Source organism: Zalophus californianus, chromosome 7 (genome assembly GCF_009762305.2).
Source record: "Zalophus californianus isolate mZalCal1 chromosome 7, mZalCal1.pri.v2, whole genome shotgun sequence".
Taxonomy (NCBI): Eukaryota; Metazoa; Chordata; class Mammalia; order Carnivora; family Otariidae; genus Zalophus; species Zalophus californianus.
Genome location: NC_045601.1, coordinates 34,645,805 through 34,659,219, shown reverse-complemented (window position 1 = coordinate 34,659,219; position 13,415 = coordinate 34,645,805). Strand labels below are relative to the sequence as shown.

Below are 13,415 nucleotides of genomic sequence, written 5' to 3'. Positions count from 1 at the left end.
CTTCCTATCTAATTCCTAATTTTAATATGAATGCCTCAAGTCTTTTGCCACAAAGTATGACGTTGGTGGTTAGCTGAAGATAGATATTCTTTACCATGTTGAGAAAACTTCTTTTTATTCCTGACTTCTTAAAGATACTCCCTTTCAGTCAGGATAGGATATTGAAATTGATTATGTGCTTATTTGTGAGGAGTAAAGGAAAAGATGCATTAAAGATACGCATTTTAGATATGATCATATATTTCTTTTTACCTTAAACAGAATGATGAATGATATTATTGACTTGATGAATAATATTAACCACCCTTGAATTCCTGAAACAATTATTATTTGCTCAGTGTAGTATTCTCTCTCTAATCTGCTGGCTTGTAAAATTCAGTAAATAATTCAAGAGAGGGGATTAATTTATACATCTTAAGTGAGAATTAAATGCATTGTTTCTTCTTATGTAATCTTCACTGGTATTTCTTGGCAGGGCTATATTTAATTCATATGATTTTTTTAAGATTTATTTATTTGAGAGAGAGAAAAAGCGTGAGTGGGGGGAGGGGCAGAGGGCGAGGGAAAGAAAGAATCTGAAGCAGACTCCATACTGAGTGTAAAGCCCGACACAGGGCTCGATCTCCACACCCTGAGATCATGACCTGAGCTGAAATCAAGAGTTGGACACATAGCTGACCGAGCCATCCAGGTGCCCCCCTATGATTAATTTTAAAACATTCATAAAGGGTACAGTTTAATTTCAATTTTTAGGATAAAAATTGTCTTTATATTGTCCTTTTTAGAACAATTGGCTATTATAGCTATTTTTGTGCTACAGGTCTATTTTTTGAGATATCCCCAGATGAAGTGAAAAATAAATACATGGTGCAAATCAGACATGCACAGCTAGTATAAATTGCTGTGCTCTGAATTTTTATATTTTCCTTCAGAGAACATATATAACTTTTGAATTTAGGCAACTTTGTTGATCTTTGAAATAACCCCAGGAGGCAAATAGGAAATAGCTATTCTTACTCTGATGCTATAACTGAGGAAACCTGAAACATACTGATTTCTTTTCTATGTGTAGTATGGATCCCAGTTTAATATCAATGCCATTACACAGAGCAATGCCCTCAACCTTGGGTAGACCCCAAAGCAGGACTCTGGGGTCAGACAGCTTTGATTCCAGTCCTCACTTCATCTTTTATGGGCTGTGGGAGCTCAGTCAGTTATCTCAAGTCAGTGAGGTCTTAATTTCCTCATTTATAAAATGAAGATAATAATAGTACCTACTCAAAGTTCTTGTAAGGATTCAGTGAAATATTGTATAAAGGGTGTGGAACACTACTTAGTACATGGCAGGCTCCAGAGAAGTGATAGTGATGACGATGATGATGATGAAGAAGAAGAAGATAGTAATTACCATACATGTTATCAACCATTCATAGTCTAGGAATCAATCAGATATTAATTAATCAAAACACGTAAAAATCATTATCAGCGCTATGCTAGATTTCCTCACTTTTTCTTTATATCTTTCTTCAAAAATATGGAGTAGAGAAGAATAACACTATAGAAAACTTTACAGCCTAAGCATTTCAACTTTTAAATAAAATCCACATCACTTTGTAACTATTCTCTTCATAATTTCTAATGAGACTTATCAGAGAACCATTGTTTCCCTCGAGGCATTAATATATCCTGCACATAGACATGTTACTACCAATAGCTCAGTGATTATTGTCCCTTAAGGAAAATTTTCTTCCAAATGGAAGAGCAAAACCTATGTGATATTGAACCCCAAGCCAGGGGGAAGCAGAGGTGAGGGAGCAAATGCTAATTAGTAGACACACAAATACCCAATAGACAATCTCAGTTCGGTGGGTAGGTAGATAGATGATAGATAGATAGATGATAGATAGATAGATAGATAGATAGATGATAGATAGACAGATAGATAGATAGATAGATAGATAGATAGATAGATAGATATAGATAGATGATAGATAGAGGATGATAGATAGATAGATGATAGATGATAGATAGATAGATAGATAGATAGATAGATAGATAGATAGATAGATGATAGATGGATGATAGATGATAGATGATAGATGATAGATGGATGATAGATGATAGATGGATGATAGATGATAGATGGATGATAGATGATAGATGGATGATAGATGATAGATGGATGATAGATGATAGTTTCTCCAAGTTGATATAATACACACATCTCTATCTATTTATATCTGCACCCACACCTCTCTGTATATATTATCACCACTCCCATGGTTAGTACTATTTTAAAATGAAAAGAAAAAAAATCATTATTGATCAGCTCTGTTGTCTGAAACCACCAGCATCTGTGATTAAGCAGTTAGCCCTGTATTTGGTAAACAGACTCATAACTAGAATCTACTGTGTTTAAGGTACTTTATAAACACGATCTCATTGAATTTATCTAACAATATGACCAAAATAGGGATAGTTAGCATTTTATTACAACTCTGAAAGTTAATGCTTAGAAAATTTCAGTAACCTACAAGCCTTGGCTAAAGTGTATTAAAATCAGGTTTCAAATCCACTATAAAATGCTATCTACAGACTGTGAGAGAGAGTAAACACACTGTTATCTGATTAAATGATTTGATTTTGAAGGCCTAGAATTCCATCCTAGAGTACTGATAGAATCTGCAAATATGATTAAGAGCCATGTATGAAAAATATTTGCAAAAATCATGGAAATATGAAATTTGCCATAGGATGGAAAGCTGTGAAATGCCACTCCAGGTTTATAAAGGAAAGTAAAATGTAGCAAACGTTGATTTTTGATCTCCAGTAAAACTTAAGGATTGCTTACTTAACTAATATCTGTTAAGTGTAGAAAAAATAGTGCTCATTAGGTTCACTCAAAATAAAACATATCAGACTAATTGCTAGATTAATATATGTATAAATCTGAGATCCTTCCTGAATCTCATTATGATATCAAAATCATCAGAAAGTGTGATAGATCATATCTCAAATTCAGCAAAAATAGTAACAGCCCCCAAATGTTCAACCCTATCTACATACGTGCCAGGACCAAGGCTGATCATTATAGATAGATTTTTTTTCTCATTTATTCTTACAGTAAACTTATGTGACAGATTGGATTGTTCCCTCTTTTACAGTTGATAAACTGATGTTGACAGAAATTAAATAATTTGCTTACATCATAAGCCACTAAAGATCAGATCTATGATCCAAACTCTGGTTTGTTTAAATAGGCATTTGAGAGAATGTTTCATGATATTTTCACAAACAAGTTTGAAGAGATATCTGGGCCAGATAGTAATCAGTTAACAAGTTTAGTGACTACAGAAGTTTCTCTACCCCTGAAGAATGTGTGCTGGGTTCTAGGTTCCTATCTCCAATGATGAGACATAGGCTTTGTGTTTCACCCCATCCTGTTCAAAATCGTGATCTGATCAGTGATCTGGATGAGATGTATCAAATAAAGCTGGAAGTGTAATCTAATGTATTAGATGGTGGTCAAGAAGCTAAGAGCCTGACAGGTGGGAGTATGAGCCACAATTAACAAGATGAAATTAATATAAGAGTTTCTGAACTTAGGGAGGCTCACTTGTTCATTCATTCTTGTGGCACTTAATAAATATTTCCAATGCGCAGGTATTGCAGTAGGTGATGAAAAGATACCAAGATGAGGAATTCAGAGGCCTTGCCCTCTAGGAGCTTATATTCTAGTGCTTAGGGAAAGAGCAGAGAAAGTGACGTGTAGTAGCAATTCCTGTGAAATAGGGGTTTTTACTTGACTGCAGAGTCATGTATCCAAGATCCAGATGGGGGAAGGGAATATAGTCACTATATTTGCAAATCACAGGTAGAGACTTTAATATCTATTTTAAGAGAAATTCTGAGTGATCAAGATTATTAAATGTTTAACTTGAAGAGATTTAGGAAGTAATAGTATTTTGTAGACATTTGAAGACTTGCCTTGGGAAATGGGAATTAGACTTAATCTTCATAGCTTCAGAAGGCAGAACTTGGATCATTAGCTGAAAACTAAAATGAGATATGTTTTCATTCAACATAAGGAAAAAGTTCATAGTTTATAATTGTACAAGATGAAAAAGGCTGCCTTATAAGGATCATTCATTCAATAATGTATTAAAAAAAAAAGTGGGAAGTAGGGAGGCATCCCTTTAAGGAAAGAGGACTAAGTTAAGCAACTTCTCACCTCAGATCTAAGGTACTATATAATATTAATGTTATATTATTTTGATTTAGCAGAAGGAATATATACCACCGGTTTTTCCATGTGCAAAAAAATATAAATATCATATATCCTAATCTGTTATTGAAAAGGTACTAGAACATATAATATCACTCTTGAGAATATAATTAAACTTCTCGTTAGACTTCTAAAATATAGGAATTTTTCCTAAAGATTTTCTTTTTTTAAATTTTTTTTAGAGATTTTTATTTGACAGAAAGAGACAGCGAGAGAGGGAACACAAGCAGGGGGAATGGGAGAGGGAGAAGCAGGCTTCCTGCTGAGCAGGGAGCCCGATGCGGGGCTCGATCCCAGGACCCTGGGATCATGACCTGAGCTGAAGGCAGATGCTTAATGACTGAGCCATCCAGGCACCCCGAGATTAATTTCTGTACAAGATGAATATTGTGTCTCAAAGTAGACAGGAAAGTCATAGGAAAGGTCTGTGTCAAAAAGTTTCAAAAATAGCATCATGATTTATGTGTTGTGTTTATCACAACACATAAATGAAAAACAAACCAGAACATATCAAACCAGAACATTTGATTTCGTTAACCAAGTTTAGTATGTCAGTAACCTGTGAAAGATTGACTGTCCAGAGAAGGTTAAAATATTTGCTTGATCTGTGAAGAAAGTATATAGAGTTGTAGGTGTAAGAGCAGCAAACCGTATTTTTGAATCTCTGTATTTCTGGTAGTGATCAATATTATCTAAGTATTTTGAGTCAATTATTAATGCTATATTAGGTTACATAAAATAATTCATTATGCAGTGGGTTTATTTTTACAAAAGCAAAATGCTGTTAATTGTTCAAGAGCCTATGTATTTTTTTGGCACGTGTTTATTCACATAACTGTAAAATATGTCCTTAAAACACTCCCCAGTTAACTTACCATTTGACACTTTGCTGAATTATTTAGACTGGAACGTAAGGGTAATTTATCCTGGAATGTATCCTGGAGCCATCTCTTGCCATGCTGTTCTTAAATATGGAATAGTTATTTTATTGCTAAAATACTGGTTCCTTTGGACGGGTGAATAAAAGAAGATCATGGTACTTATACAACAAATCCTAACTCAGAATACAACAAATTATCTTGTTCTGTTAACTACATTTCTATAAAGTCATTAGACTTGAAACTTGGCCTTTTTCATCTTAAGAAGACTGACCAGTTTCATCTGTACTTCCTATATTGTGCATTCAGTCATTCAGAAAAGTCATCAAATGACTACCATGTTTCAGTCACTGTGTTGAGCTAGAATGAGCATTTAGCCCAGACTTAGGACGTCAGGGAATGTTTATCAGATAAAGCACCATTTAAAATGAGAGCTGAAATGAATAGGTGCTAATCAGGTAAGAGGAGGGGAAAACATTCCAAAACAAGGGATTTGCATATAAGAAGTCCCAGAGGAAAGAGAGAGCATGGCGTAATATGAGAATTTCAGATGGTCCTATATGGCTTTCACATAGCATACAAAGGTAGCAGTGGCTAGAGGTAAGGCTGGAGGGGTAAGCGAGCAGATGAAAAATGTCTTTCTTGCCATGCTGGAAAGTTTATGATTCATCCTAAGGACAATGGAGAACTAATAATGCAGGCTTTCCAGCAAGAGAATGGCATGGTTTGATATATTCTATAAGATGATCATTCTGATTGCAGTGTGGGAAAATCACTGCATAAAAAATTTAGAAGCAGGGGGCACCTGGGTGGCTCAGTCATTAAGTGTCTGCCTTCGGCTCAGGTCGTGATCCCGGGGTCCTGGGATCAAGTCCCACATCAGTCTCCCTGCTCCATGGGAAGCCTGCTTCTCCCTCTCCCACTCCCCTGCTTGTGTTCCCTCTCTCGCTGTCTCTCTCTCTGTCAAATAAATGAATAAAATAAAAGTAAATAAATAAATACATCCTTCTTTAAAAAAAAAATTTAGAAGCAGGATCTTTACCTAAATTCTCTTTCAATAAACCAGGTAAAAAATGAGAGTGGCCAGATAAAAATAGTAGAGACAAGGAAGTAAAGAAACAGAGAGTAATAGAATCATGGAGCACGCTGATCAAACAGGTTCTCTGGCATGAGAGAGGCCTCTAGATTGTTCACCTGGGCAATTGAACAGGTGATAGCGACCCCAGATGAAATGAACAATACAGAAATATTAGCAGGTTTAAAGAGAGATGAGCTTAATTTTTGATAGTTCAAATTCAAGGTACTTTTGTTATGCAGTAAGATCTATTCGGGAAGCATTTGGAAATGTAGGTCTAGAACTCATTAGAGAAATCTGGCCTGAATATGTAAATTTAGAGTTTTTGGCAATTAGATGCTAACTAAAGTCATAGTAATGGGTGAAATCACCAAGGTAGAGTGTGTAAGAAAAAGAAAAAGAAAAGAAAAAAAAAGAGGTGAGAGCCAAAGTTAGAATCAAGGACACCAATCTTACTACACAGAAAGGGAAAAAAGAGTCCATGAATGAGCATAAGGAAGAGTAGCCATAGAGTTAGGAGAAAAATCAGCAGACCATACCATTAAAGAAACCATAGGAAGAGAAATCTCAAAGAGTAGCCAGAAATATTAGCTGCTGCAGAAAATTCATATATCATGAAGACTTATTGTCAGGGAATTTTTATTTATCAACAAAGATCTCATCAGTGAGCCTGGAGTCCTGGTGACATGAGAAGCTTTTTTAAAGTGGGGAGAGCTGAAGGGAGATAAGGAAATAGAAATCAGGAATGTAAACAATGCTTTTAAAATGCTTATCAAAGATAGGATGGAAATTTCCAGACACTTGAGGCCCCAGAGATATTTTTGAGCTAGGGAAGTCTGGACCAACCTCAAATGCTAATGGGACAAATGAGCAAAGGAGGGAAAGATGCAGATGCTGGTCAAAAGGGGGAGGCAGAAAGGCAAGGAATCCAGTTTAGGAAGAGAGTAGCTTTAGGCAAAGGACAAACACCACTTCCTATGGACAGGAATAAATGTTAAAGGGATGGAAAGTACTGCCAGACAAATGGCAAGTCTTTCACAGGAAGCTGAGGGAACACTCAAATGAGTGCTTCCTTTTCTCTGAAAATAGGGGGCTATCGTCAGCTCAGGTAATGATCTCAGGGTCATGATCTCAGGGTTGTGAGATCGAGCCCTGAGTCAGGGCCTGTGCTGGGTGTGGAGACTGCTTAAGATTTTCTTCTTCTCCCTCTGCCCCTCCCCCAGCCCACCCCCTTACACACCCTCTCCCCATCTCTCTAAAGTATATACTTCTCAAGAACTCTTTCAATGAGATGTGTGTGTCTGTCTGTGTATACAGGAGCACACACAGGTGGGGAGCTATATGAGAAATTACATTCTAAGTCTCAGTAAATGAAAAACAAACTTCTCCCTTTTCCTTTACAGAATTGTCAACATCACACCGCTGGTGACTTCTGTGAACGATGTGCTCCTGGATATTATGGAATTGTCAGGGGATTGCCAAATGACTGTCAGCAGTGTGCTTGCCCTCTAACTTCTTCCAGCAACAAGTAAGATTGAGAAATATTACCTTGTTTCCCAATCAGTAGCACCATCTGTGTAGCCCACGGGCTTTCTATGATTTAACTATTTTTTCCATGTAGACAAACTCTCAGTTTAAGATTGACATTTTTTTTTAAACAATGTAAAAACATGACAAAAGTGAGCACATAATTCTCTGTGGTTTATTTTTCCATTAAAAGCCTGTCCCAAGTAAATAATACTTACTAATTTGCACTAATTAAAATGTAAATACTAGTATTAACATAATTTATGTTTCTGAAATAAATGATATATGTACACACGTGTGTAATTTGATACACTTTTATAAGGGTCTTGTATTTGCATATAGTTCTGCCATAAACTCATCTATGAAGGATTGTTTGGGTACATATTATATGACTTTTGTGACTCCTTCCACTCACTTTGTGTATTTAATTCACAATTTGTAAAGAATTATTAAGAAAATAGTTGAAAAATAGTTAAAGGACGGTGACTTATTTTTATGCTCCAAAATAAGTCCATATTTCCCAGAATCACAGTCCCGTTCTGTTAAGATGGTCTGAGGTTGGTACCATGGAAACACAGCCATAAGGGGAAGCAAAAGCCAGAATATCTTATTTCAGTGCTGTCTGCACATTCTGCATTGGTTTATATATTGATGAAAACCCTTGTTGCTAAGTATGTCCATACTTGAAAGTATAAGTGATTTATAGACTTCAGTCACTACTTGGTAGGGCAGTTTTTTCTCTAAGAATTTGCTTTTGAAAAGAATGTAGGGCAGTTTGTTCAGAATTAGAATCCTGGACTCCTTTTCTTGAGTATATGAGAACCACAAAGCAATTGAGATAAAAAAGATTATTTCCCCCCTGCTGACTCAGGGTTTGTTTGGTTTTTTTTTTTCCTTGTCCTTGGCTTTATTCGGAAAACATTGTCATATAAATTGTCTCTTCTGAAAGCTCCTCTTTTTTTTTTTCTGCTTAAGAGAATCACAGGTCTTTTGTCAAATGTAAATTTTTAGGTAAGTGGGATATTGACAAGGATAAAATACGTGTTCTTTTTGTTCACGCAAGCACCAAGGGGTAGGAGTATGAAAAATAACGTTATTTCTATTTTCCTTTCCCTAATCTCCTTCTGATGACTGGATTTAAACAAGAGAATGTTATTTATTGTATTGTTATTAAAATGTGAGCCATTGGATTAGAAAGATTCAGTAATTGATAACTTCTTTGATAAGAATGAAGCATAACATCTGTTGAAAAGGCTCACAATAAAATGTGTGTCTTAAGAGAAGTCAACTTAAATATAAAGGGAATTCAAAGGTACAAAATACCACACTTGATTTTGGAAGCTTCAAGAACATGTTGAAAGAAGTAGTAGCATTGAAAGAAGTAGATGCTGCTACTAGTACTAGTAGTAGATGCTAGTAGTAGCATCTATTATAATAGATCATAAACAGTGGATTGAAATGTTTTCACTGGTGGAGATAGCAAGAAATTACATGAACAAAAGCTTAGAAAACAGAAAACACAATTCTTCATGTTTAAGAACTAAAAAGTAAAGAGTTTGGAGCAGAGAGTTCAAATAGAATTCATGATTGCAGATGAAACTGAGCAGGAGAATGGAGGCCATGGTATAGAAATCCTTGAATACCCATCTCAGAAATTGCTATTTAATTTTCTCTGTAATGAGGAAACACTGCAAGTTTTTAGTTAAAACAAACAAAAACAAAAGGTTAATGTGACTAGAGCCACACTTTAGGAAGACTGTTATGGGAGAGCTAAGTAAAATGAATTAAAACAGGCAAAGGAGAAAGTGAAGAGCACGGTTAATATAAGCTATTGCACTAATTTAGGCAAAAGGTAATGAGAACGTGAAGGCAGGCGATAGTAACAGGAAGGGAGAGGAGGGGACTGGTGTGGTGAGAGCCTTGTTGAATGCAGCTCTCCAGAAGTGCTAACTAATTAGACATGAGCAGTTCAGACCAGGCAGGAGTTGAAGCTCAAGGTTGTTAGCTAGGTTGACCTCAAAAATGGTAGCGCAATTAACCGAAATAGGGAAACCAGGAGAGAGCTGTTGCAAAGGACAATCTATGTTCCAAATAGGTTAAAATTGATATGAAAGATCTGTCCAAATGGAAATATGCAAATAGCTTCAGAAAATGGAAATAGAATTGGAAGGGCAGATGGAGGAAGAGATATGTTAATAAGTGAATTAAAATTGGATAAGATTTCCCGGGGTTATGTTTCCCAAGGGGAGCGTGTAGAAAAAAGGAAGAATTCCCTACACTAGAGAAACCAGAAAAGAAAGATGAGCCAAGACAGGAGCTGTCAGGGTGGCAAGGGAATGGAGACCACATGGCTATGGACACCCCCAGCTAGAAAAGCAGCTGCTTCCAGAGAAACCCAAGTTCACAGGGGAGCCATGACCTGTGAGGGTCACGGAGGAGTTTTGATAGTCAATTGTGGAAACAGACATTATGTTACAAGGATGTCCGTTTATAGCTTTAGGAATTTCCGAGAAGGAAAAAGAAAGAGTGCTACCTTGATTGGTTAGCAGGATCAATAAAAGGGTGTATTTTCATTTTTGTTTTCTGTGATTTGTATAATTTAAGTATATTTTTTATGGAAAAGACCCTCTAAGAATCAAAATACCAAATCCAAGTGGCTAGTTCAGTGGCTTTCAAACTTTCTTAACTGCAACCATTGTAAGAAATCATTCTTTTATATCATAACTTAGGACACAAAAAACTGGTGTGTATATAATATAAAATATATTTATACATATATTTTATATATATATATCCTATGACTTTTATTCAATTTTATTCTCCTGCATTATTAGAAGAAATTTAAGTCCAAACCTACTAGAGTGATTTCATGACCCACTCCTATCACCACCTAAAGCTTGGCACATTAATTAACAAAGCAAAGACCTGTGTGTGGTAAGAAGAGTTAAAATACAAAGCAAAGAAATACAAGGATGAAATACAGTTGAAGGAGGCTGAGATACCTCTCTTCAGTGGCTTCGATCTGTGCAGCCAATGAAAAGTAAGGACTAAGGCGAGTGATCACTAACTCACTTCCATGCATGACTTTTTCAATATTTCCTACCAAGACAAATAGGACAAACTGTCAACCATCATGACAGTGTAGCTCAGGCGTTACCCACCGCCTACTCAAGGAAAGGTCAGATATCTTTCAGCAGAGTAGAAGAAACCCTCTCCCCTCTGTAATCTGACCACCTTTCCCCACCAAGGCTCTCTCCTCCCTTCTACAATGAGGCCACGCTGGAGTCCCTTGTTCTTTCCCAAACACACCAGCCATCTTTGTCAGACAGAGAAAGACAGAAACTGTGTGGTTTCACTCACATGTGGAATTAAAAAAAATTAAACTCATAGAAACCAAGTGTGGAATGGTGGTTGTCAGGGGTTGGGGAGGGGGGGAAATTGAGAGAGGCTGGTAAAAGGATACAAATTTTCAGTTATAAGATGAATGGGTCTAAGGATCTAATATATAACATGGTAACTGTGGTTGGTAATACTTTATTGTATAATTGAAATTTGCTAAGCAAATAGAACCTGTGTTCTCAAACTGCCCCCCTTGCAAAAAAAGGTAGATATGTGGGGGTGATAGATGTGTTAATTAATTTGTACATATATGTATATCAAATCATCCCACGCATACTTTAATTATATTACAATTTTATTTGCCAGTTATACTTCGATAAAGCTGAGCAAAACACAAATAGATGTGTAATGTGATATCAGACAGTGCAGGTGCTACCAGGGAAAACAGAGCAGCCTCAGTGAATTAAGAGGGGCTGGGGTGCCCTTTTAGCCAGGGGCCTCAATGAAGATCTCCCTAAACAAAGGCTTGTGCGGAGATGAATGAAGGAATGGGGAGAGCCACGTGACTGCCTGGAAGAAGAGTAGTCTACCAGAGGGAAAAGCAAGGACACTGGCCCAGAGACGGGCCCATGCTTGGCAGACAGCATGGATCCAGGGCAACTGGGGCAGAGCAAATGGTGTCAGGGGAAGCGTGACCAAGATATGACTCAGGGAAGCTCCAGTGGCTAATGAAATGTCCCAGCTGCTAACAGTCTTCCAATGGCAAGAGGTGGCTTGGAACAGGGAAATGCAATGATGTTAGCCATGGCAACAAGATCAGCAGTTTCTGGTAGAGTGTATGTGGAATGTGAGAGAAAGGAGACAAAGTTGACTCTGTGGCTTATGGCTGAATAAATGGAAGCACTGAGTGACCATGGATGAGATGCGGAAAATTATAGAAAGGTCAGTGGGATTGTTTTGGAGGGGGAAACTCAGTTTTAGATCTGGTAGGGTAGATGCAAAGGTTTTAAGACTGAATGAGATCATTTAGGGGAGAGAGTACAGGACAGGGTAGGAGAAATCTGAAGACTGAACTGAAGGGCACATAAAGAGGTCAAGGACATGACGTATATTCGGCAAAGGAGACTGAAAAAGAACAACCAGTGAACTGGGGTAAAAAGGAGACAGGGGTAGGATCCAGGAAGCCATTTCATCTCTGTAGTATTCACAGGAACAACACAGACTAGCAGACTCTAAGTCTTAGAAACTCTCTTGAGGCAAATTTGGAATTAGCAGATAAAAGGAAATGTCTAAGATGGCCACCAAGAGAAAAGCACAAGGATTTCTGAGCGGCCCTGCAGATAATATGAGAATGGAGAGTAGATGAGGGAGTTGTGAACAGAAAGAATCAACTCCAACTTAAAGTAAGTTGTGATCCCTGTGCCCTCCTTCGTAAGTCCTCATATGTGATTTAAGAAAAGGGTTCAATACACCATAATATCATAATTCAAAAAAGTTATAAACTATTCAAGGAGAATTATAACATTCTTGCATAGTAATTGAGGCAGATATATTACTGTAAAGGATTATAATTTAATTAGGTTGGCTCTCTAGAGTTTCACTTGAAATGTCTAAAAACTTGTTTCCAAGTGCATTTTATATATATATACATATATATATCTATATATATCTTGTATTTTGTGTATATATATGTAGCTCATATATATATGAGTTCAAAATGTGATATATGAGTTTGTGTGTGTATGAGCTTGTATCTGTGTGTACAGATGCACTCAGCTTCAAACTTTAACTGAGAGAGCTAAAAGCTTGCCAGAATGTGTCAATTATGTATTTGTGGATCTATTTTACGAAGGCAAAAAATAAATTTGTTGGATAATGAGTTTGTGAGTAGTAGATCAATTTGTTCACGTACTTCACAAAGGTTAGAGCTTATTACTCATTCATATACTATTGATTCAATGCACTAGAAGACAACTAAAATAGGGTCATAATGGTATCTGACTGATAGGAGTTGCAGCCCTGGTCTATACACAATATATCTTTTTCAGCATCAAATATTCTTTAGCAGACCAACAACAACAACAAAAAATGGTGTTTGCAGCATTACCATTTTGCAACAAATAATATTTTTTCCTTCCAAGTTTCCAATGCATCATGCAGTTTTATCTAGTGGGAATCCTCTACTTACATTTGAAAGAAGTTTGTAACAACCTAAAATTACATGTTAGTACAGGTTAGTTTTCAAGTGTTGTTAAGTGTTTCTTTTGTAGGGTAAGATGATCAGAAATTGTGGCAAAGCCTGACTGGTGGT

General features: G+C 36.7%; 1 protein-coding gene across 8 annotated transcripts in view; it reads left to right on the top strand.

Moving 5' to 3' along the window:
• Window positions 1–13,415, top strand: part of LAMA2 (laminin subunit alpha 2) — a 615,089-nt gene that overhangs the window by 428,346 nt on the left and 173,328 nt on the right. For all 8 annotated transcript variants that reach the window (XM_027602582.2, XM_027602583.2, XM_027602581.2 and 5 more), the window contains one exon: window positions 7,642–7,766. In XM_027602582.2, the coding sequence (XP_027458383.1) occupies window positions 7,642–7,766 (125 nt within the window). The remainder of the gene's footprint in view (window positions 1–7,641; window positions 7,767–13,415) is intronic.